The sequence below is a fragment of the Mya arenaria genome, chromosome 6 (genome assembly GCF_026914265.1).
Source record: "Mya arenaria isolate MELC-2E11 chromosome 6, ASM2691426v1".
Lineage (NCBI taxonomy): Eukaryota > Metazoa > Mollusca > Bivalvia > Myida > Myidae > Mya > Mya arenaria.
This window is the reverse complement of record NC_069127.1, coordinates 54529703-54557365: the sequence shown is the minus strand read 5'-3', so window position 1 is coordinate 54557365 and position 27663 is coordinate 54529703. Positions and strand designations below refer to the sequence as shown.

General features: G+C 33.0%; 1 protein-coding gene across 1 annotated transcript in view; it reads right to left on the bottom strand.

The window, feature by feature from the left end:
• Positions 1-1572: 1572 nt before the first annotated feature.
• Positions 1573-27663, bottom strand: part of LOC128239127 (deleted in malignant brain tumors 1 protein-like) — a 68151-nt gene continuing 42060 nt past the window's right edge. The window contains exons 8-20 of the mRNA XM_052955612.1: positions 26643-26816; positions 22137-22284; positions 21579-21745; positions 20295-20442; positions 19779-19945; positions 19372-19548; positions 18628-18795; positions 11559-11726; positions 10940-11107; positions 10522-10698; positions 7761-7928; positions 4783-4914; positions 1573-3111 (exon numbers count right to left, since the gene is read on the bottom strand). Of these exons, the coding sequence (XP_052811572.1) occupies positions 2858-3111; positions 4783-4914; positions 7761-7928; positions 10522-10698; positions 10940-11107; positions 11559-11726; positions 18628-18795; positions 19372-19548; positions 19779-19945; positions 20295-20442; positions 21579-21745; positions 22137-22284; positions 26643-26816 (2216 nt within the window). The 3' untranslated portion in view covers positions 1573-2857. The remainder of the gene's footprint in view (positions 3112-4782; positions 4915-7760; positions 7929-10521; positions 10699-10939; positions 11108-11558; positions 11727-18627; positions 18796-19371; positions 19549-19778; positions 19946-20294; positions 20443-21578; positions 21746-22136; positions 22285-26642; positions 26817-27663) is intronic.

The following is a 27663-nucleotide window of genomic DNA, read 5'->3' as shown; positions in this document are numbered from 1 at the left end:
GCTAAGTAAATATTGTGTAAATTTGAACCATGGTTTATTTTAAAACAATTAAGTATCATTATTGAAAGAGATTCAGTTGTCTTAATATTTTAAGCCAGAAGTATTTTAGAATGCATAATTGGAAATGGCATAGCAGAACATAAAAAATAGAATTTCACTGTTAGGAACATAAACATTTATCCTTTGAGTAGAAAATAGAAAATGGTTTAGAAAAATGTTTCATAATTATTTTGCAATAATACCATGAATGGTTAAGTATTGAACAATCTAGTATCATTATTGTAAGTGATTGGGTATTATTAAAATGGAGAATAGTTTTTTAAGATTTTATAGATGTTTATATTTTAATGCATTATCATTTTTAAATTATTTGTTACAATTTTAACACATAAAAAGTTTACGCTTTGGAAATTACACATTTTTATGAAAGTAATAGCGCTTTTAAATTAAATGCTATTGCAAATTCTTTCACTTTTTTTTCGGTCGTCATTTCTTCTCGATTAAAGGGTTCACAATTCATTTAAAAAAACATATCAAGGCGAAATGCCCATTAGTAAACACTTAATTATGTCACACATATTTAAAACTACATTCAATTTACAATATAAATCGCATAAGCAAATCATACAGCTAAAAACACAATATTTATATAAAATTGTAGGGCAATCAAAACTGAAACGAATTTTGATTATGAACAATAACGAAAATAAAATGAAATTATCATTGCAAAATATATTCATGCACATTGTCCTCCATAAAAAATCGACTTACAAATTAAGGAAAACATAATCAAATTTCGTCGTTAACACTACATTTATGACCATTAGCTTCTGTGTTCTGGTAGAGTGAGTGCTGTAGTGACTCGTATTCATGTTCATCGCGATTGCGAACGTTTGCAGACTTGTGACATTTCTTTCTCTGACGCTTGTGTAAGTATTTCCGTGGTCAATCTCCCGTCGCTTTTTTCGTTGCTTGGTGAAGCATGCAGTGGTCACAACCAGCATCAGAGCCAACACAAATGCATGCGCAATAGCAATTACCACCGCAGAACTTAAGAAGGTTTGCTTGAAATATTCAAAACTGGCAATAGTCACTGTAGTTATAAACTGGCAATGGTCACAGTAGTAATTAACTGGCAATAGTCTGAAAAACAATATAATGGCAACATTCATAGTAGCTAGATACTTGAAAAAGTCACAATAACGAGAAACTTGCAGTAGTTGCAGTAATTATATACTGGCAATAGTCACAGTACCTATACACTGGCAATAATCACAGTATTTATATACTGGCAATAGTCACAGTAGCTATTTACTGGCAAAAGTCACAGTAGTTATATACTGGTAATAGTCACAGTAGTTGTTTACTTGCAAAAGTCACACTAATTATATACTGGCAATAGTCACAGTATCTATATGCTGGCAATAGTCTCGTAGCTATATACTGGCAAAAGTCACAGTAACTATAAACTGGCAATAGTCACATTAGCTAGATACTGGCAATAATCACAGCAGCTAGATACTGGCAATAATCACAGTAGCTAGATACTGGCAATAATCACAGTAGCTAGATACTGGCAATAATCACAGTAGCTATATACTGGCAATAGTCACAGTAGCTATATACTGGCAATAGTCACAGTAGCTATATACTGGCAATAGTCACAATAGCTATATACAGGCAATAGACACAGTTTTTATATACTGGCAATAGTCACAGTAGTTATATACTGGCAATAGTCACAGTAGTTATAAACTGACGCACAAACCATTATGTATGCAGCTTTAAACTGAACTATTTTGCGCTGTGCGTTCACAAGTCGTGCGATAAGCAAATCGTCATTGGTGTATAAATTCGTAGGTCATTTTTTGTCAATGCTTTCAATAAACCCAATTGAAGAATTTTAAACAGCAACATCATATCCTTCAAAAAATAATCGATTTTATTATCATTATTAAAATTATATAGCATTCAAAAATAATGCTATGCCAATGCTTATAATTTTGGGGGCGTATTTTCACATCGATTATGGAGTTCAGAGTTTATTTATCATAAAAAATCAAGGCAAAATACCCATGAGTAAATTTAAGCTGATGACAAACATATTTCAAGATTTAGGCACGGAACAATATAGATCGCATAAATACATATTCCAAGATAAATTGTAGCAACAATATATATTGCACAAGCAAATCACGAAGCAAAAAAATCACACCAATCTTATAGCGTTAGTAATTCATGGTAAATGTTACATTACTTCCATTGCTTTATGCACATAGACAAAAATATTTCTATTACAACTGACATTTTTCTGATAAGTATATTTCAATCAATTGAAATATACTTGAACAAGTATATTAATATTTTTTCATATCTTGTTTGTTTTTTTAAATCTTCATACAATTGACATTCTAATATGAAACGAATATCATCATCAAGTACATTAAATGAAATACATATTATATAACAATGTGGTGTTGCATCTGGTTTGTGCCTTCTAGAGGCGTTTACATCTAATCGATTTGCAGATACTCTTAATCGTGACAAAGCATTTCATTATCTCACTTATTAAACACATGACACATTCGAGTGAAGTTTTTAAGCTGCAAATAAAATGTTAGTTCTAGCTTTGATGGTTTTACATACGAACATTCTATTTTAACATAACTTAAAGCCTCCATTATTCATCCAATATTTCATAAAGCATGTATAACTTTAAGAAAATATGTAGGGCCATTCAATGTGAAACTTATACTGATTATGAACAATAATGTTAATCAAATGAAATAATCATTGCAAAATATATGTACACATTGACTCCTATTAAAAATATATTTACAGTTTAACGAAAACGAAATCAAATCTCGTCATAATCATTCCATGCTTCAACGTTAAGTTCTGTGTTCTCGTATATTGTGTCTTGCTCTGATACGAACGTTTGCAGACTTATGGCATTTCTTTCCGAGATTCTGTTGTTACTTTTTCCCTGGTCAGCTTCAATTCGATTTCTTTGTTGCTTGAAGACGCAAGCGGTGGTCACAGCCAGAATCACAACCACCACACATGCAATCGGAACAGCTATTAACACCGCAGATACTTCAGTAGATTTGACTGAAACAGTTTCAATTGACCGAGTCATTTAAGAAAAACAAATGTTTATTTAATGATTGCATGGCAACGTAGCATGCACAGATCTATAGTGGTTATTATGATAGGAGGCTTTCATTACATCCTGCCTTACGTGTATAAAAACGTAACAGTCACGAGCGCGTAGCATGCTAATACACCAAACGAGACTTGATACGGGTCTTCTGAAATTATTTTTTTTAACACATTTGTCGATTATTCTCATTTTAATGGACTGTTCGCATACTTAAGCGAAGAAACTTCATTTAGCTTTTACACGATATTACTCGGAGTTTACACTCCGAAAATGACGTCATTTATCAACTGCATTTACGTTTCAATCTTTACACAACTTAACTCGTGAAATAATAGCTTTTGGTGCTCATTCAGTAAAAGAAATTACGATCGTAGACAAAACTAAACTATAATCCTTTACGTTATAGTATATTTAAGATTATCGAATCTCAAAAACTTCCCGATCAAAATGTTCCATTATTTTTACCCATTTAATTTAAGATATCGTGCCATAAATAAGCTTTTTTTCTAATGATTTAATCATAATGTCAAATATATTTAAATTGATTTATCCACGTGCACCTCTGAAGGTAGTGATTTTGTTATTCTTAAAAACTACATTTAAAAAATAAGCAAAAGTGTTTTATTCAAACAATCAACAGAGAGGTTAAAAGGATTGATACAAGATTATTTAAATTCATAAATTCTTCAAACAATTTTCGTATTTAAAGGTCATGTCGTATTTAAAGCCCCGCCCTGGGTATGATTGTTTCTGTATAAATAAAGACGCTTAAACCCATCCTGTTAGGTATTTGGTATTTAGCATATCTGCCAAACCTTGCGAAAAAAACTAACATTTCGTTAGGTTTCGACCCTCCCCGGGACTCATTGCGTTTTAAAGGAAGGAATTATATATTTGGCACCTAGCATCAGTCAGAGGTAGTCTTCAACATAAGCATGAGTACTGTCAAGTGCGGTCCCTATACGGGGCATATAGGTACGAAGGATTTTAGACACATATTCATAGCAAAATGAAATATATGTTTGTCTGGAACGAGAAGCACAGAATCATCAGCAAGTCTGCTCAGGGTTAGCTCGGGATATATTTTTGTGAATAGGCTCATATCCAGATAACTAGCTTAAATTATCTAACATAAGACTTAGATCCTCAACCAGTGTTGTTTACATCATCAATGCTACGCTTGAAGGCAAAATTTTGTTTCGAATGAAGAACAAATAATTTAAAATGATTCAAAGGGCAGTATATGTCACTTTTAGAACCCCGCCTTCATTTTATTACCAGAATTAGTTTCCTCAAATATATGACAAACCTGTTTCCAAAATAAAGTTTTGACAGTGCTCCATCAGGCGGTGGGTTTGTGAAGTGGTTTATCGAAGTGTTTAGAGAAACTAAACTTTCAATCAAACTCTGGTAATATACCGAAGGCGTGGCTCCGTAAGCGGCGTGGAATGCACTATGTCTAAAAGTGCTGAAGAAATAGTAAAGTTATCCTTGTTTGTTCTTTGTACAAAACCACTTACACAAAACAGTTCCAAAGACTTAAAAATTAAATGCAAGTTTAACATAAAATACATGAGTTGAATCTATCAATATTATCCATACAATGCAACAAAACGTACCTTCACACGTCCCACCAAGAGCGACTCCGTTACTATCAAAGAACCCAGTAGGACACGAACACAGTAGAGCGTCACCATCGCAAACAGCATTGGGGTCAGCACAGGTAATGTCCGTACAGTCATAGCCTACATCTGAAACGGTTTTACATGTAATTCTTCATTACTCACAGTTTAATTGCAAATTTCTGAACACATGTATTTTGCTGCAAACAGTTGTCATTAAAATGTAGCAAACCAATTAAGTATAAATGTTTGTGTTTTTATTCAGGGCTAGCTTGGTTAATATCATGTAACGATTGTATACGAATTTTGATTCAGTACTTTATTGTTTACTAATCGAGTTTTCTATGCATGGTGACCTAGATTCATTTTATCTTACTATTTGCTGCCCTATGTTTTTCTTGGACGGGGTAAGTTGTCAAGATTTGTCTAAAATGTACGATATGTTCTGTTTATTGAATGTATATATGTTTTAGAATAAACAATATATTTATAAGTGTTTAGAGAATGTTCATGAATGTTAAAGGATGTAGATTGTACGGGAACATTTTAATTTTGTATCTACCGGCAATATTCTGTGAATTGTTATGCTTGTAAAAGTTAAAGTTTCTGTAAAATGTTAAAACGTTTATAAGAATTTCTTTTTGTTACAATCTTTGATTTTATTTGATTATCATCTGACGATTTCATTTCAACCGTTAGTGGGAATAATTCTGAAAGTGTTTTTGGAGTTAATTAGTGCTCATATAGTCCGTTGATTATTTCATGTGGATTAAATTATGTAGACATTAAAAAACACCAGAAGCACTAAAGATATTATATCTTTTGAACATTATTCTTTATTTCAGGTATTTAAGTTTAACGATACTTATTTTAAATTACTTTTTTTAAAACTGTAAATATATGTTGCTGGTTTCGTTTCTCTTTTTCTGTTGCGATTAAATTTGTAGCTCGTGCGAAATAAAATTATATATAAAATTTCCTTTTTAAATTTAACAGTATCAATTTAACAAACAAGCTATTAATAGCCAAATTAGCCACCATAGGCATAATGATTTACGTGCCTAAGATTATATTTATAATCAAACAGATTGTATGTTAAGAACTTATGTCTTGCATTTTGATTTGAAAGATTGTTCCGTCAAAGCATATTGCAAAATTTCAGGTAAATTGTTCTTGACCAAAGAGTCCGCTATTATAAATGAATGAGCGTTTCATGTGTTGTGTTTTAAATCTAATTTGGGTGTGGTATTTGATTCGATTTTCAAAAGTCATCACTTTAAGTCGAACAAGAAGTTTGGATGTCTTTTTAAATCCTTTTCCAACTCTTTTTCAGTGTAGTGTTTTTTTCTTGTATGTGTTAGCTTCTTGTTTGGCTTTACCGGACATTATATATGAGTTAAAAAAATAAACCTTGTGAAATTGAAGGCTTCTAACATATTCATATTATATTTGATTTACAAAATACCAAACGACCAAGTATGGAGCCCTGTGGCACTTGACTTTGTTAGGTGGATATGTTTTTTTATATTCAGTACTTCATTGTTTATTAATGGAATTCAATTGTTTGTTGTAGCTTTCATTATATGGCCATTGAAATACCAATATCAGTAAAGATATTTGTGAATTTGGACGTTAGAAATTATTCTTCATTGTAGATAGTTTAATTTTAGCATTACTCATTTCATTTTTTTTTTTTTTGAAACTTTAAGTATGCAAATTTTGTTGTTGTTTAAAATTGTTGCTGGTTTATGTTTCTCTGTTGCGTTTGGTGGTCAAATTTTAAGATTGAATGGGTTTTTTTTCCATTTTTTGGTATGATATCCATAATTGTTATTTTTCAAAAAGTGATATATTTACAGCTTATGAAGTAGAATATCATGATATAATGGATTAAAGACTTTTTCTTAAATCAAGAAATAAGATTCCAACGGCTTTGTAATTATCAAATGCGTTCAGCCTATCATTAGTTATTCTAAAAGGTGCAGATTGACAGGAATGGTTTTGTCGGATTTTTTTTGGATAATATATTAATACTTGTCAAGTACATTTTCAGTTGAGGAATTATGTTTTTATGTTTTTCAAATATTTTTTAGATTGTCGCGGGACGAGATGGATCTATAACTATTCTGGTTTTCTCTATCCGAGTTTTATATATAGGTAAAACACATGCTTCGTTTAACGTATCTGAAACGATCTTTGCAGATATACTACTGTTTATAACTGCTGTCAGTGGCAAGACAATATGGTCACCACATAAGTGTTATAGATCATAGTATGAATATATGTTGGATTAACCGTCTTGGAACGCTCGGCGGAAATATGGGCTTTACTGGTTGGTTGAACCGGTTTATGTTATTACTGAATTTCACAATTATCCTAGTATTTATCAACATTTATTTTAACATTAAATAACCCATTAAACATATCGACAGTTGGATGTCAATTCAAAAATATAAATGCCAAATGTATGATATGAGTATATCTGATTTTTAACCTGCACTTTTAAAACATTTTGGGACGCCATCTAAAGATTGAAATTCCACAGTCTAATATTACGTTGTCTTGAAGTAATTTAAATTCCGTTTAGATGGCGGTTAGGTATTGTCGGATATAAACACTAGTCTGGTGGGCACAGTTTATTACATTAGTGAAAAATATCTTATTTTATTTTGAAAATGAAAATGAAATGCCAAAAAAGTAAATAAAAAACATATACCTCAGTAAATACAGAGTGTGTCTAGAGAAGACAAAACATTTTAGCTGCATATAGCTAGAAACTGGTACATCTATTATATTTGCAACTATTTGTCAAATTGTAATTTATGTATGGAATTAAACAGAATCATATATTCGATCAATTTTCCGACGGATTTTACATTGTAGAGACAATCAAACTAAACTATGCAATAGCTAAAATAGGTGTATTTACTAAATTCGAAATTGATAATTACTCGTTATATTAATTCGTATTGTACCTGGATGACAGACTGGTCGTGTGGCCCAACCGCTTGTCAAGCATTTAATGGTCTCTGCACCCGACGCCGTATATCCAGAATTACACGAGTACGTTACACGTGCTCCGAGGAGTGTGTTTGTGGGGGTTGTATACGTGCTGTTAGGCACCGCTGGTACAGTGCCACACTCTGTGTATAAAAAACGTTATTGAAAAAGAAAAATCTATCTATTGAACTTATATCCCATGATTGAAATTATATATTTAATGTTGCTTTTAATATTCTTATTCTATTATGCTAACAATACAAGTGTATTGTGATGTAAAAAATAAACACAAGAGTTTATGCATCGGTAAACTCAGTCTAATAAACCTTTATGATTCATGAAATAAAACAAATACTATTCACAATCTAAGCTACGATGATAATTAAACTAAATTTAATTGGTGTCCAATTAATTCGTTTTAAACCTTGAGCTTTCCATTATTATTATATGAACATTTTGCACGGGTTCAGTATTTTTACGAAATAAATTGATCTGTTTTACCAAATCAATGTGATATACAAAATGCGAATGTTTAGACTTTTGGTAAACATTTATTGAACAAAAAAAGGTGGGCTAGCGATAAAAAATATGTAAGTACATTAAAAACGGTCTTCATTGGACCTTTATGTTTTCAGGTGTCGGACAAGGCTAACCTCTTTCCCCGTTTTTATTCATTTGTTGCATCGAGCTATTGTCTTTTGAAATCAATAATAATGAGAATATTAAAGGTATTAAGGTTAACAATATTGACCTAAAACAAACACTCTTTGCGGACGATGCTAGTTTCATTTTAAATGGATCAAAAACTCTTTCGACACTCTTATTAAAACTTAAAATAATTATGGAAATATATTAGGATTAAATGTAAATAAATCAAAGTGCTCAATCAAGGCTAGGATCACTGAAAGATAACAAAACAAGATTCTGTAATTGCAATTACAAATGGAACATAAACCAAGCGCAGGCACTAGGAATTATATTCAGTAAAAATGCAAAAGCCATAGATGAATTAAATTTGAAACATAAAATGCTTAAATTTAAAGCCTGTTTAGAATAATGGAAAAATAGAATCTTTCGCTTTTAGGATACATAATGGTTTCGAAACGTTTGCAATTCCAAAGTTATTATACCCATTTATAGTTCTTAAATCACCTTCAAATACATATTAAATGATATTAAAGAAAACATGTTCAAATATCTATGGGAGAATAATGAAAATGGAGGTTTGAAACTGCTAGACAATCTAAAATTCGAATGTGCAATAACATACAGCTGGATTAAACGGCTTTTGTTTAAGAAAGATTCAAAATGAGTTAAAATATATGAAAATATGATGGTTAAATTTGGAAAATACTTTATTTCCAAATGTTATCTAGACCAAAATTAACCATGGACAAGTGTAATGTTTAGCAAAGAAGTAAACTTTATAGCTAAAGGAACTATTTGGCTCAACACTTACATTTGACAACAAAACGAACACACATTTTCTATAAGAATTGGTACAGCAAAGGCGTACAATATATTAAGCATCTATATAACTTTAGACAAAAGCAGTTTTACAATTTTGAGGACTTACACAGACTATATGATATAAACCAAGTTGAAAATGATACTTTAAATGGAACATTTTACGCTTTTGGAATGTATTACTTAAAACTAGAAATCAGAATTAAAAGTAAGAGGCAATGAACTACTCCGTCCCATTTTTTTCTAAATAAGGTAACTGAAAATACTAAACCTTGCAAGCTAGTATATCAGAAACACATTTTTAACCAGAAACCAGAGTAAAACGAAAGAGAAGCAATATGGGAGGCAGAACTAGGTGTAAATGATTTTAATTGGATTTTTTTATACCCAATCATTCATACTTCGCATTGATAGCAAATTAAGAGCATTTCAGGACAAAAACCTTCTTAGAATACTGCCTTATATCAGTATACTATATCGACACAATATTAGTTCTTGTAGTCGTTGTGAGTTTTGCTCAATGTAACATAGATTCGAAAAAGCATATTTTTATGTTTTGGGACCGCCAACCGAACAAAATAATACGCTTCCTAACACGCACATTTGAGGTTGATACATCTATTACAGCGAACACTTGTTGTAACTTCTAGTCATTAGACGGAAAATATGATTATGCAATTATCTTTGTAACACTTCTTGCAAAATACTTTATTGTCAAATCAAAATGCGAAGGAAATACGCCTATCTTTGAGGTTTTTGTTCCAAATTTTTCAAAGAGACCGCAAACGGAAAATACATAAGCTATGGCCAAAAATGAAATGCATACATTTAATGATAGATCGACTCTAGCACTTAATATTCTTAGTTCATGATTACTGCAATTGTTATTAATTTTGTGTTTTCTTTCTAATTATTATAAAAAGCAATTTAACACCAATTTAAGAATATGAATTTCATCCACATTGCTTTATACTACAAACTAACATTTCTTAATACTTTTTCTAAACTAACACCAACAAATTGAAAACTCATATACTTTCTCATGATTTCTATGGGTACACGACTATTGCATACCTTATCAATACATGTATGATGAACTTCTTTATTTGAGAAAACAAAATTCAAAACACAAAAAAAAAATGTTTTCAGAGCTGTGGATTTTCATGTCTAAACTGAAAGCGTTTTTTTGTGCAGGCAGACAAATAATTAATTGGAATAAGTGGATTCCACAAGCCAGTAGCCTAATATTTATACATAGAGCCCACATACCTCGAGTACAAGTTGGGGAATAACCATCCAATCGGCTGTCAGTTCGACATGTCCAAACTAAGTTGCCATCAGTATGGATGTGGCCTTCTGCACATGTGTACATAACGGTCGTGTTGTAAACAACAGTTGCTCCCGAATCCTTGGAAGCGTCTTCTACGTCCGGTACAGAGCAGGTTGCTATGGTAACGAATATAAAACAGCAAATCCTTGGATATTTAAATATACAATTTAAGCTAGATATCCCAAGAAAATTTTACTATTGTTCTAATTGCATCTACAAATGAATGTAATTTAAAAACGAAACTCATCAGTCCGATCATATTTCAAACGGATATTACATTGTGGAAAAAGTCAAACTAAACGTTGCATTTGCTGAAACAAATCAATACACTAATTCTTATATTCTTGCGCATCGTACCTGGAAGACAGGCTGGTCGTGTAGCCCAACCGCTTGTCAAGCATTCAATGGTCCCTGCACCCGACGACGTATATCCAGAATTACACGAGTACGTTACACGTGCACCGAGGAGTGTGTTTGTTGGGGCTGTAGACGTGCTGTTAGGCACTGCTGGTACTGTGCCACAATCTGTGTATAAAATACCCTTAATTCAAAGGTTAACATTTAATATTGATTCGAAAATTCTTGAAATATATATTCACAATATAATATTTATCATTTGAAATAGGACAGAAATCAAAATTAAATTCAAATGGTGTACAAAAAATTCGTTTTTATTCTTGAGCAGTCCATTTTTATTAAAAATTAATTTTGCACGGGCTCTTTTTTACGAAAACAAATGATTTGGCTGACAATATAAAGAAAATACCGAATGCGAATGGTGATACTTGGGTTTGCTATGTATTATTCTTTAACAACCGTAAGCCTTCACTAAAAACAGGTTAATTTAAGCAAATAAGGTCTTAATTGTTCTCATTTTAAACTGAAAACAGTGTTTTGTGCATGTAAAATCGATAAGAATGTGAATATGTTTTCCACAAAGCAGTACACGAATGTGTTATACATATACCCCACATACCTCGAGTGCAAATTGGAGAAGAACCGTCCAATTGACCGTCGGTTTGACATGTCCTTACTAAATTGCCATCAGTATGGATGTGGCCTCCTGCACATGTGTACGTTACTGTCGTGTTGTAAACAATCGTTGCCCAATAAGTTTTAGAAGCGTCCGGTACAGAGCAGGTTACTATGATAACAAATATATTACACACTATAAAACTTCTTTTGCAACTTTGTATTTATGCTCCAAATACTTAAAGATAATTTAACAGATTGCATCTAGACAAAATTGTTTCCTTAATTTGTTAAAATTGATTTGATTGATTGATTCACTTGCATTAACACTATCGGAAGTATCATTTGAAATACAATCAAGCTAGAAAACATTCGATTTCAATAGCATTAATGTCGATTTTCAATAAAAGTAAGCGCCGCCTGTTGCATGTTCATATGATGATTTTAAATATATTTTCTGGATGAAAATAACTTGTAAAGTGTTAAATAAACAAAATTGTATCAAACAAAATTCATTTTCTGAATTCACGTTCAATGTTAATTAATAGAAATGTGCATAAAAATAAAAAAAATAAAAATAGTATTGGCCGATAAACATCCCTTACGCTACATTTAATGTAACTGTCAATCATATTTTAAAAGCTTTCATAAGTGCAATTATGCTATGCAAAGGCCATAGTACTAAATTAATGTTATGTAATAAATATCTGGTAATTGTTTTATGTTATTAGGTAATCTTACATTTGGAAGAAGCACTACCTTTTAGTATATTGCCTATTCATACTTTGTCTGGAAACTCAAACTTGCTTTTGAATGACATACTTTAATTAAAACGGGGGATGTCAAGGGGCTTCCGTCGCCTAAACCGTTACTTTTAATTTAAACAAGAAGCTGACGCCAGGCCATCAATTTGTGTTTTTATGCGCCCCTTCGAAGGAGAGGGGTATATTACTTTGCACAGGCATGTCGTTATGTCGGTCGGTCGGTCGGTCCGTCGGTAGACCAAAGCTTGTCCGAGTGATAACTCAACAATTCCTGGACATATGGTCATCAAACTTGACATGAAAGTTGGGCCTGTCCAGTAGATGACCCCTATTGATTTTAGGGCTCATCGGGTCAAAGGTCAAGGTCACAGTGACCTTTAATGGTAAAATAATTTTCAAGTTTGTCCGAGTGATAACTCCAAAATGCCTAGACCTATGGTCATCAAACTTGATATGGAAGTTGGGCCTGACCAGTAGATGACCCCTATTGTGTTTGGGGGTCATCGGGCCAAAGGTCAAGGTCACAGTGACCTTGAATGGTAAAAGGTTGTCCGAGTGATAACTCGACAAAGCCTGCACCCATGGCCCTCATTCTTGACTTGGAGGTTGGGCCTGACCAGTAGCTGACCCTTATTGTTTTTGGGGCTCATCGGGTCAAAGATCAAGGTCACAGTGACCTTTAATGGTAAAAGGTTGTCCGAGTGATAACTCGACAATGCCTGCACCCATGGCCCTCATTCTTGACTTGACGGTTGGGCCTGACCAGTAGCTGACCCTTATTGTTTTTGGGGTTCAAGATCAAAGTCACAGTGACCTTGAATGGTAAAAGGTTGTCCGAGTGTTAACTCGACAATGCCTGCACCCATGGCCCTCATAATTGACTTGGAGGTTGGGCCTGACCAGTAGATGACCCCTATTGCTTTTGGGGGTCATCGGGCAAAAGGTCAAGGTCACAGTGACCTTGATTGGTAATTGTTGTCCATGTGATATCTCGACAATGCCTGCACCCATGGCCCTCAAACTTGACTTGGAGGTTGGGCCTGATCAGTAGATAGCCCCTATTGATTTTAAGGGTCATTGGGCAAAAGGTCAAGGTAACAGTGACTTTGAACGATAAAAGGTTGCCCGAGTGATAACTCAACAATGCCTGCGCCCATGACCCTCAAACTTGACTTGGAGGTTGGGCCTGACCAGTAGATGACCCCTATTGATTTAAGGGGTCAGAGGTCAAGGTCACAGTGACCTTGGAAGCAAACTCGACAATTCCAGGACCTATGGTAATCAAACTTGACATGAAGGTTGGGCCTGACCAGTAGATGACCCCTCTTGACTTTGGGGGTCATCAGGCCAATGTCAAGGTCACAGTAACCTATAACGCAAAATTGTTAACAAATCTTCTCCCAGTGATATCTCAACAATGCCTGAATCTATGATCATCAAACTTGACATGTAAGTTGGGCCTGACCAGAAAATGACCCTTATTGATTTAAGGAGTCATTGGGTCAAAGGTCAGGTTCACAGTTACCTTGAATGCGAAAATGTTTCAAGTGATAATTGGACAATGCCTGCACCCATGGCCCTCAAACTTGACTTGGAGTTGTGTCTGACCTGTAGATGACCCCTTATGATTTTAGGGGTCATTGGGTCAAGTTTACAGTGACTTTGAACAAAAAAAGCTTGTCTGTGTGATAACTTGTCAATGCCTGCACCCATGGCCCTCAATCTTAACATTTAGATTTTTGGTGACCAGCTGATGACTCCTATGGATTTTGAGGTCATAGAGTCAAAAGTCATGGTCATAACACACTCTATCCTCAAACTTTGAATGGTCATAATCATAAAACTGACTCAACGGCATCCAATGTCAGCGACAAATCAGCTGTCATTTCGGTCCATGCATATTTCATTCAATTGTCCATATAATCCTGACAACATGGCGCTCAGGGGGGCATAATGTTTGACAAACATCTCTTGTTTTTGGTTAGTTTTCTCGAGTGTTGGTTACCAACATAGATATATAAATTGATGGATGGACGGGTGGATAAATGGCGTTGATCGATTGATGTGTGAAAGGATGGATATTTTATCTATGACGGGTACAATGAACATCGTTAACAACACGTATCTTTACAATAAATCATGTCAACGTGTACATGCATTAAAAATATTCAAACGTATTCATATACAAAAATAATAATTAGTAAACGGGACATTTTGACGACAAACTTATTCTACAGATATGCCGTTGCTTTGTGCGGCGTGAATTTTCCAAACTATGGAGAACACGTATGTCAGACAATTACGAGTTATACCCTAAGCAACGTGTTTTCGCAATTTAGTCATGGTTATGTACGAAGTATTGCGCAACGTTTGTTTTTGTTTTTTAGTTATTGTAAAATAACGCATAAGTGACTAACATTCCCAATCTGAGATTTATTCGCGAACATTGAGGAGCATTCCTTTTGATCTTAGAAAGACACGGCTCTTAAATTATTAGGTTTAAATGATAATAACATTTACTGGCTTAATCAGTGTCCAGTGCTCAAATGAAGAGTAGCAGCATCAAGATCTTGCATGTGCTACTCGCATCCCAATAAGCGAACTGTAATCGTAGCGAGATTGAGCATTCTGTATCATTGGATCCAATACCAATGTTTGGGCAATAAGTGTTTCCTCTTCAGACATTAGTCATAAATGACTACTGTTTCGTAAGATTTTATAAAACATTTCTTAATATCTTAATTATGTTTATATCTCCAACCATTTTTGAAAAACCGAAAATCGCTATAACGTGAAAACAAGATTTCCCCCTTATGTTTAGAACAAACATAGACGTGTTTGGTATCAACCGAATTGGTTTTACGGGCTCTATCATCTGTTCAACGTGAATCGGAAGAATAGTCGAAAGTGCGTCAAAAAGATTTTTCTCATTTATGCCTCTACCGATCGCATGTGGTGTCTGATATCAAGTTAAAAGGTTTGGAATCGTTAAAAAGCTTTCATCACCAACTAACGCGAAAAGTATCGACGCATGAAATTCAATCATAATGTGTTTACTCCTTCTTTTGTTGAACAAGGTGATTGAACCAACGTGTCACTATGTCCTATAACTCATAACGATACGTTAAATATAAGACTGTGGCGTATTGATATCAATTTGTTGACAATTACCAAAATAACTTGATAACTGCCTGCAAAGCCTCCTACTCTTCCTCCTTTCCCTCCTCCTAGATATTATTACTAAATGTTCATTGGTGAGACTAGATTGACAACATGTGTTAAACACAGACTACTTAACCTAAATTGACATCCCAACAAGCAATATATTCCATGCATCCGGCTTAAAATCAACATAAGCTGGATGTTGTTAAGGAATTAACTTGAACATTTCAAAGGGAGTATTACGCATCTGGTCAAAATCAACACACACTAGACGCTGCTGAAACTTTAAAGGGTTTGACATGGACGTTTCAATATGATATTGTGTGGGTTTGACTGCTAGAATATGTTCATTGTGATTGTGATATACCGATATTAAGACATGCTTTATAGTGTTATACTAGACAGTAGTCATCTTTTGATTAAAGGTTGAATATGAAACACAAATTTGTCAACAACTTTCATTGTAACATAAATTTTACAACATGCTCAAATGCGCTATGATAACAATACGTTAATTGGTTTGCGAGTAGCGCTGCGCGAACCTGACAGTGTAACTCTTCCTTTGAGCCACAGACACAGATGAAGTAAGAATTTGTTTTAATCATTTCATTTTCAGGATAAAACCTAAATACTAAGTTTAAGAGCCTTGTCTTTCTGAAAAAGTACAGAAGTAATCCTAAATTTTCTCGATTAGGAACTTATGTCTCCTATGCGTTATTTCACAATAACTAGAAAACAACAGAAACGTTTCGCCATTCTGTGGACATAACCATTACAAATTTGTGAAAACACGTTGCTTATGGTGTAACTCGTTTCTGTCATACACACGTTGTCTGTATTTTGGAACATTCTCGCCACACAGCGACCTCATATATATCCGCATGCGCATGATGAGGTGCCCAATTGCCCTTTAAACTTCTAACACAGCAATTTTAAGCTAATCACTCAACATCATCAGTGGTAAGATATATATTTAATCAGAGAATAAACAAGTTAAACAAATTAACGTTCTTACTTTAAGTTTAGTTAATTTCTTTTAAAACAAATCTTTAACAAACAACCGAAGTTTCAAGAGCAATGGTTTTGCAACACAAACACGTTTTAAACTTTAAATACATATCACGCACAAAAATATTTTTCCTTGTATAACACATTTATTAATCTTTGGACATAACGCATTTCCATAACGAGTAATAAAACAGTTCATTGAATCGACAGAAATGTCGTGTAGTCCTTTCTTTTCATATATCAGAAAATTAAGCATAAACACGGCTTCAGTTGTAGACGCCCTGTTTAAAATTGGATTTTATGTCTTCAATTTTGTTCTTCAAAACTCTTTTCAACAAGTTCGTTTTTAAAAGTGATAAATTGTTTCGATAAACAAACAAAATTCCCCTGTAATTATTATCATCCAATTTTGAACATATGTTTGTTGAGGGGAATAATAATAATTCAGCTCATTGTTCATGGAAGTAACACGAATTCGCTACATTCAACAGAGCACAAATATGCAAACAAATTATGTACAGTTTTAATAGCATCAATAAACAAATACGCATTGCAACAATCATTAAAATGTTTAAATGATTGACATCATTTATTATTTATTGAATAGTTCTAGCTTCATCCAGTTCTGGGTAGACATAATTTCGTTAACAAAAGTCGATAATACCGTTCAAATTTCTTGCATCATGATTATAACTATCAAATGTATTGGTACTGATGCTTTCAAAATATTAATGATATTTATCAGGTGGTATTTTATTTGAATCATTGAAAGATTTGGAATTAATATATTTTGATAACAATCTAGGTCTACTTTTTGTTATGTTTTCAAATATATGTTTCTCTTTCTGTTACCAACATTTTGTTTTCGAAAATAGAATGGCAATAATGAAAGACGTAAATTCAATTTGTTTTGTCCACAGAATTTGATTTTTTATCTAGGCATTTTAAAAAGCTGTTAACTCGCGGACACGTACTGTAATTTTGTTTAATGGCATGGTTGTAACTTTGCGACGCCATACTGAGTTTGAAAATCGGCAGCCTACTTTTACGTATATATTTTAATGAAAATATTGTGGATATTATTATGAAAATAATGTTCAATGAGTTGGATTAACCTGTTTCTGTTGATGATATAAGTATAAGTAAAAGAGTAAAATCTACGTCGAAGTGCTGGGCCCGATACAGTTTTAGATGAGTTTTTATATTACGAAACATGGCACATTTTCACCGGTATTTTCTGTGTTGTTTAATAAAATTTAATGTTTAGAATAATATTAATATCATTTTCCTGAATTTTAAAGTGATGGATATTGAATGTGTATTAACATAATGGGAAGTCTGTCAGCTATTCAGAATATAAGAGGAATTACATTATTGATTGTACTAGGGAAATTATTAACTAGATGTATCAATGAACGGTTATAATTTAGACATCTTTTTTTATTAATGTAGGCTGAGCCTAAAATGTTTGTACAGTATAATTGTTTTTAGTAGAATTTTGAACGTTTGGTAACATGGGCTGAAAAGAAACAAAACATATACGTTGAATCACAAGCCGGATTTCGTTCAAATATTGGATCTACTGACAATGTTTTTGCTCAACATGGTTTGATAAAGCATATCCCAAATACGAATGAACAATAAATTTGTTTATTTTTGATAATTCTAAAGCATTTGATAACCTTGTTCGACGTAACATTCGGTATTAATTATATAAGTAGGGTCTTCGATAAAAACTGTTTAATGTTATAAGGGTATATAGTAGTGTCAAAGCTTCTTGGAGGAATTGGTGAATTGTTTTCTTTCTAGTCTAGCATGTACAGTTCACTATATTAGTGGATGATTACTCACAACTTAATTTATTTTGACAATGAAAATGTTAAGCCAAAGTAATTAATATCTCCGTAAATACAATGTTTATCTGTAAAAGAAACTATATCAGCTGCATTAAACAAGAAACGGTTCCTACTATTATATTTGTAACTATATATGTATGAATTAAATAGAACCATATGTACAATCAAATTTCAGACGGATTTAATATTGTAGAGACAAGCAAACTAAATTTAAATTGCTAAAACAGGTTGATAAACTAAAAACGAAGATGATATTTAATTGTTATACTTATGCGTATCTTACCTGGATGACAGACTGGTCGTGTGGCCCAACCGCTTGCCAAGCATGCAATGGTCTTTGCACCCGACACCGTATACCCATAATTACACGAGTACGTTACACGTGCACCGAGGAGTGTGTTTGTGGGGACTGTATACGTGCTGTGTGGCACCGCTGGTACAGTGCCACAATCTGTGTATAAAAAGCTTGTTGAAGAAAAGATAGGAAATCTTCTGACTAATGAGCTTAAATCCTTTGATTTAAATTATATATTTTAAACTGCTTTAAATATTCTTATTCTTGTTTATTCACATTTCAAGTGTATTATGATGTAAAAATAAAAACAAAATTCTTGTATCGGTAAGCTAAGTCTAATTAACCTCTGTCATTAAAGAAATAAAACAAATTATATTCACAATCTAAACTACGACGAGAATGAAATTAAATTTTAATGATGTCAAATTAATTCGTTTCAAGCCTTAAGCTTTTCATTATTATTAAATGGTCATTTAAAACGAGTTCAGCACTTTTCGAAATAAAATGATTTGTTTTAACAAATAAATAAATAGGTAAGCATTTATTTAACGAAAATGATGGGCCAGCAAAAATCATTGAACACGGTCTTAATTGGACCCTTATATTTTCAGAGCTGTGGTTTTTAATGTTTACACTCAAAACAGAACGCAGTGTTCTGTACAGGTAAAATGTAAATGGAAAATTTGATTCCACAAGCCAGTAGCCTAATATTTATACATAGAGCACACATACCGCGAGTACAAGTTGGAGGAATACCATCCAACTGACCGTCAGCTTGACAAGTCCTCACTAAATTGCCATTCGTATGGATGTAGCCTCCTGCACATGTGTAAGTAACGGTCGTGTTGTAAACAATTGCTGCCCCAGTATCGCTGGAAGCGTTTACTACGTACGGTAAAATGCAAGCTCCTGCGATAATAAATATATATATATATATATATATATATATAAGGTCTTCTTTTGCAACATTATTCTGTCACTTCAAGTACATAAAGGGACTTTAAAATATCGCATTTAGTTTAAATGTTTATTATTTTTGTTTATTCTTTGTATGTTAGATAAATGTATATACTGTTCTATTATATGATGCATTTTATATCAAACTCCCAAGAAATGGAGAAGTGAAAGATGATATTTACTACATGCAACTCCAACAACTCTTCCATGCCAACAGCCGTGTAGTCCCCAAGGTTTGAACATACACAAGTTGATCACACTTTCGTTTCCTTGACAAATACCATCGTCCAGCCAAATCGGGCCAGTACCTCTACCGTAATAGGCTCTTGGAAGTACGGTAACATTGTCCCTTTAATTGAACAAGTATTATAACAAAATATTTTATTTTAGATTATTGATCCTTTCCACTAATCAAATTTTGCTATTCATAAAGGGTCCTTTTGTAATCTAATCGCTACAAATGCTTAGAGCGTAAAGACACTGACTTGACTCCGATTCCTAGATCAAAACTAATACTAATTCATACTCATTCTAATTTATATTCACTTCATCATTTGAGTATCTGATACTGCTAATAAAGTCGGAATTTTGTGCATGAATAAGTATTAAAGCGGAGAAAAATGCTTTCAAATAGCAACAAATATTTGACCAAAAATACTTCTACAATATTATCTTATTTTCCTATTAAAATAACTTACGTAGCATATCCGAGCTGTCGACATACGACCTTGGCAAAGTTTGAGTCTGTGTTATCATCACAGATCGTACCCCATGTTCCATTGTGAAGTACTTCAACACGACCCTCTAATTGCGTTGAGCCGTCACGTAGTCTTATAGCACTTGAACCTAAATAAAAAAATGCATTTGAATTTCAGTTTAAACGAGGATTTTAAAATGTCGACGTTCCATTGTGAAAAGCTTTAAATTTCTTTTTTAAATCATAAGAACATAACGGCAATGTTTGACACAAGGTCGGCTTATTAGATAATATGTAGTCGAAATCACTAAAAAGATATTCAAAATATCAAATAGAAGTCTAACAATAGTTCCTATATCGTAAAAAAACTCCTACTTGAAAGTAAACTTTGTTTAATTATGGCAGCCATCTTGGTCACCTTTTTCAGCTTGATTTAGTCAAAATGCTTTATAATTTCATCAATGTATACTTTTTCAATGTTTTCAATAAAACTATGATGATTTCTGACTAAATGTACACATGTGAAAGAAACTCAGCATTCAGTTACATTTTGAGGCCATTTTTAGAATAACATTCATTCCATGACTAAGAATATTAACTCATGATATTTTCGTTTATACCGAGTTCAAACAAAACGCTTTCGTTGTCGTGAATATGTTGATATGGCATTATTTTGATCTCCGAATGGTAATAAACGTATCTTAAGAATTTACTAGTTAAATCGGTTTTTTTATGAAACATACGCATTTCCTTTCATTGTTCTTTTTCCAGGAATATCGTTATTTATTCTCCATTAAACTTCTGTTTTGTATCTCATTGTATAATAATGTATGTACACTGCATAATTAGTGTATTGTACATTGTAGAAAAAAAATGTGATATATACTACATGTAACTCCGACATGGTAAGAATAACATTCATTCCATAACTAAGTCTACTAGATAGTGATATTTTGAGTTCAAACAAAACGCTTTCGTTGTCGTGAATATCTTATGTTTAAACTGAATTAATTTGATCTCCGAATGGTAATAAATGTTGTTGTTTTTTAAGAATTTACTGGTTAAGGTTAAACATGCTTTTTATGAAACATACACATTTCCTTTTATTGCTTTTTCCCCCAGTAATGTTGATATTTATTCTCCATTGAACTTCTGTTTTTTATCGTATTGTTAAATAATGTATTTACACTGTTTATATTATTGATGTATGAACCATGCTATTAAAGAATGCGTTTTCAATGCGTTTGTAGGCTTCAGAAATGGATAAATAAAAGGTGATATATACTACATGTAACTCCGACATCTTCATTATGTCCGCATTTGTGCTGTCCCCATGAGCTGGACATACACAAGTCGACCACAGTCTCGTTTCCTTGACATAAAACATCGTCCAGCCAAATCTGGTCACTACCTGCACCGAAATAGGCACTCGAACGAACCGCAACATTGACCCTTGAATTGGAATGGTCTGTTAAATACATATCTTTATTCTTGAATTGCATTATTTCTGATAATTTACCCTTTCTACTCGTGCAATATGCAACTAATAAGATAAATTGTTATATTTTTAAGAGGATGAACGTTTGTAACTCAATCGATATAAATGCTTTAAGCATAAAGACACCAACTTGATTCCTATTCCTGGATATAAATTAATGTTAAAGTTCTTTTCATTTTTTTTTTCATTTTTGTATGCAAGACTGCCAAACCAATTAGAACATTTGCATAAATAAGTGGTTACAGGATGAAATTGTGTTTTTTTAAAGCAACAAATGTTTGACAAAGGAATACTTCAACAATTGTTCTTCTTTAGAAAAGTTACCTAATTAGCAACTTAACTTACGTATCATATCCGAGCTGCCGACATACGACCTTGGTAAAGTTTGTGTCTATACCATTCCCACAGACCGTACCCCATGATCCGTTGTGAAGTACTTCAACACGACCCTCTAATTGCGTTGTACCGTTCCGTAGTCTAATAAGACGTGAACCTAAAAAAGAAAAAAAATCAGTTCTTACGTGGCGTTTAATTTGTCACGATTCAATTGTGAAAAACTGCCGCAATACCCTCCGCGTGCCGTAAGTCAAGACAAGGGTAACACTATGCCCACGACCTCTCGACAATTTTGTCTAAAGGAAAACATATTAGCTGGCCACGCCCAAATGCCACCAGGTTTTCAAGTTGCAGAATTGAAAGGTCTATTTAAATTCAACTAGAGATGGCAAAGCCTGCAGGTGAACAAGGATAACTGATAGCTTAATAAGCTTTTCTATGTTTAAATATAGCTTTGCCCCGTCTTAATTTCATTCCAAAAAATATCATTAAATGGCATTTTCATATAAAAATTTACATTTTCGAACATTTTTGCCATCTAAATATCATTTTGAACATTAATGATGTGTAAAATATGATATTACACTTAAACATGAGATGACTAATGAATACATATCAAAGTTCATGTCCAATTTTGTACGAATGCTATACATTTAACTCTACCTGCGGCCATTTTAGACACAATCTTGGAAACCAAAAGTTGCTCTAGGGCGGAACGAGGCCATCAAACGGGGGTCTAGACCTAGGCCCTATTACCTAGATTTGATTAATTTATGTCGACGATAAGGGCGTAAATTATGGTCCATTTAAATGTGAAAAGCTGGAAGTGCCATTCTGTTTAAATAATTATTGTCAAGAAATAACCTGTTACCATTAAAAGAAAACCATCATTTACTAGAAATTTACTAGAAATTGAACACGCAAGAGGCGACAGCAATGGATGATTTTTTATTCCAACTGAAAAGATTATCGTCAATGTACTTGTGGAATCTTCATAGTTTTTGACCATTTACCGCTTATCTACAGCATATCAGCGACGTCCATTATTAAGTCAAAGCCACCGCTACGCATAAACTTGACAAAACAAGTGTACACATGAACATTTAATTAACAAAGTCTAGACAGTGAAATGAATTATAACACTATTTTTGACAGTTCAAATTTTTGCCCTGATTTACTTAATATGATAATAATAAACGCATTAAAATCAATACGTACTGTACTACCAAATGTTCTAATGTAAACCTAGACTAGAAACGAGATATAACAGCATTTTACACAACGGCCACTCAAAGTCTACCCATATGTTTTAAACCCATAAGTATTAAATAAGTATGCCAATTGTTAGATATTGCAGCAAATTGTGGAATAATATTATATCTAGTGACATTACTTTAAACAATCGAAAGCAACATTTTATTTTTAAGAAAGTCCTAAGGTCTCACTTAACAACCAGATTTCGTTTATGTGCGAGTACATGCTGGGACTTAAGAAGTTATATTTGTCTGTAAAAATCAGGAACGTATTGTTTTTACACTTGTAAGTATTTCTTGACCCTAAATGTACTAGTTAAAAAGATTTTAAGACGATAATGTCAGTACGTCCAAGATAAGAATGTAAATACAGGTTTAATACCTGAGGTGTGTTAAAGTTTATGTACTTTATTAACCTTCAAGTTGATTTAATTGATCCTGAAATAAATACCATTTAGACACCAATTGAAAACTACTGTGAACTGTCTCGTGCGTACGAAAGAAATTTTGCTTTTCAAAATGTAATACCCAAGTTGCTTCACAGCAACCGTGTATTATATTTTGGAAACGAACTATTTCAAAAATGTCCAAATGTTAATTGTTCAGCTCTGGTGTAAAATATCAACGGACTGTCTTCAATGATGTTACAACTGTGATAAATGCGTTACTATCGTAGAAAGACACAGCGATATGAATGCAGTATACACGAACGAGATATTTGGTGTTTAATCGCTGACGTCACAGAACTATATATATATATATATATATATATATATATATATATATATATATATATATATATATATATATAGTATCAATGGAATGAGAAACGTTCTTCTTCGCACTTCTTGGAGCTAATGTCATTGTTTCTGACTACCAGCTGACTTGCAAACTGCTCTTGAAGGGAAATTATTCTGATTATTCTGTATCGTATTGTCCTTAATACTATAGATAATTAGTTTTATAAAATATCAAAATCAGCACGTGTGGTGGAAATAAAGAGTTGAGTTGAGTATAATGTATAGTTAAATAAACTACTTATAGTAACTATATCTAATACAAGTATGAAGTAATCAAAACATGATGAATGCAATGATAAAAAACAACAAAATTTAGAAAATTAAATGATTTTTAAAAGCAACCAAAACATACTGTATAGATTGCGAAGTTCTTGTTTAGTGTTTTCTAAGAATTGAATAAATAAAATAATTAATTAATGATGTATTATTGAATAAATGGATGGATTGATGGATTGATGGATGGAAATATGGAGCGATGAGGGATGGATGGAAATATGGAAGAGGAATGAAGGGACAGAAGGAGGCATGTTGGGAAAGAGGGTGGAAGGAAATTTTGAAAGAAATTTGGAAGGGAGTTAAAAATGAAAAGTGGAATGAAGTTTGGAAGGAAGGAAGATTGGAAGAATGGATAAAGGAAGGAAATTTTGAAAAAAGAAGTTTGGAAGGATTACAGTTTGAAAGGAAGGAAGGAAGTTTTAAAGGAAGCTACGAAAGTTTGGCAGTTTGAAATAAAGTTTGGAAGGAAGGAAGTTTAGATGTTTGCAAGGAAGGTAGAAGGTAAGTTTGTAAGTTTTTAAGGAAGTTTGGAAGAAAGTTTAAAAAATTGGAAATTTGAAAGTAAGGAAGGAAAACAGTTCAGAAGAAAAGAATTTTAGAAGGAAGAAAGTTTGGAAGGAAGGAAGTTTCGAAGGAAAGAAAGAAGTTTGTAAGGAAGGAAAAAAGATTGAAAGGAAGATAAGAAGTTTGGAAGTTTGGAAGGAAAGAAGTTTGAAAGTCTGAAAGGAAATTTGGAATGAAGTTTGTGCGTTTGTAAGGAAGTTTGGAAGGAAGGAAGTTTGAAAGGAAGAAAGTTTGGAAGGAAGTTTGAAAGGAATATTGGAAGGAATGAAGTTTTAAAGGAAGGAAGTTTGGAAGGAAGGAAGTTTGGAAGGAAAAAAGGAAGTTTGAAAGTAAGTTTGTAAGGAAGAAAGGATGGAAGTTTGGAAGGAAGGGAGGAAGTTTGGAAGGAAGGAAGTTTAGAAGATGGGAAAATTGGAATGAAGGAAGGAAGTTTGTAAGGAAGTTTGTAAGGAAGAAAAAAGGCAGTTTGTAAGGAAGTTTGCAAGGAAGAAAGTTTGTAAGGAAAGAAGTGTGTAAGGAAGGAAGGAAGTTTGTAAAAAAGGAAAAAAGGAAGTTTGTAAAGAAGTAAGGAAATTTGTAAGGAAATTTGTAAGGAAGTTTGTAATGAAGGAAGTTTATAAGGAAGGAAGGTTGCAAGGAAGGAAGTTTGTAAGGAATGAAGGAAGTTTGTAAGGAATGAAGGAAGTATGTAAGGAATGAAGGAAGTTTGTAAGGAATGAAGGAAGTTTGTAAGGAAGGAAGTTTGTAAGGAAGGAAGGAAGTTTGGAACGAAGGAAGTTTGGAAGGAAGGAAGGAAGGGAGGGAGGGAGGAAGGAAGGAAGGAAGGAAGGAATGAAGGAAGGAAGGAAGGAAGGAAGGAAGGAAGGAAGGAAGGAAGGAAGGAAGGAAGGAAGGAAGGAAGGAAGGAAGGAAGGAAGGAAGGAAGGAAGGAAGGAAGGAAGGAAGGAAGGAAGGAAGGAAGGAAGGAAGGAAGGAAGGAAGGAAGGAAGGAAGGAAGGAAGGAAGGAAGGAAGGAAGGAAGGAAGGAAGGAAGGAAGGAAGGAAGGAAGGAAGGAAGGAAGGAAGGAAGGAAGGAAGGAAGGAAGGAAGGAAGAAAGAAGGACTTGTAGTCTTACAATAAAAAATAAGCGTGTATAGCAAAGATAACACAATACCAGGGAAAGTATGCAAAGAAAAAAAGCATATTTATATAGTTTATAATGATATAGGTAATCCGAATTCAATACATTATTGCACAAATCAGTCATATGCGCAGAAAGTATGTCTGCAAATTCTACAACATATTAATTTATAAGTTAAGCTTTGGCAAACGCTTTACATCGTTTAAAAATATCAAATAGAGACGACAAGGGTGACACAGGAATTCAAAATAATAAGGTTTACTAAATCAATAAATTATTGAATGCGAATGTTCAGACTTGAAATTGCAATTATTCTACGAGAATTGTGACCTTTTGATAAATAACATGTTATAGTAAGGAAACACGATTTTAAATGGACCATTATATTAATACAGAGCGATGGTTGTTGACTTTTCAAACTAGAAACATGGAAAAACGATTAGATTGTTAAATGATTTCCACGAAACAGCAGAGGTGTCTTTTTTTCTAAATCACACATACCAATAGTACAAGTTGGGGAAATACCATCCAATTGACCGTCAGCTTGACAATTCCTCACTAAATTGCCATTCGTATGGATGTAGCCTCCTACACATGTGTACGTAATGGTCGTGTTGTAACTAATCGCCGCCTTAGCATATTTGGCGCTTCTTACGTACGGTACTTTGCAAGCTCCTGTGATAACGAACATATTTTTTTATATATGAGGTCTTAATTTGCAACTAATTCTGTCACTTCAAAAACATATAGGGATTTTAAAACATCGCATGTTGACAACATTGTTTTCTTATTTTATCAAATTAATTTGTACAATTTATGTTTGACGTGAACATAAAACGACATAGGGAAGTATTATTTAAAATAAAAATAAGCTTCATATCATTTAATTTTAATTGGGTTATATATGTTTTTAGTGAAAGAGAGAACCGCTTGTTGAATGTTCATATTACAACGTAAAACTATTTATGGATGGAATTTCTTGTTAAGTGTTAAAAACCATGTTTAACTTGAATCTCTGAATTCATGTTTGGTGATAATTAATTGAAATAATTATTAAAATTAATAGCATTCGCTTGAAACCATCCCAAACGTTACATTAAACGACCATGTCAATAATAATTTCAGAGCTTGTTGTCGTGCAATTATACAATGTAACTCCCTTGTAATGTATTGAGTTTATGTACAGTTACAAACGGTACGTTTTGTAAAATAAAATTCGGAACACAAATTACCTTATAAGAATGCTACCTGTTTATATGTTTCTCTTAACTCAATTGAGCTTCTGAATTACTCAAACATATCGAATGACATTGAGATAAGAGTAAGATATATAATTGGATTTGATGAATGGATGAAGGGATATAGAGTGAATTTATGCCGATACAACAAGCAAAACCTTTCCTTTTTATTTTTCCCATTAATATCGCTTTACTCTTTGGATTACACTTGCTGTTTTTTTTATTTCTGAACGTTTTGTATGCTTGATTAATTTTCCAGAAAAGAAGAAGTAAAAGGTGATGTA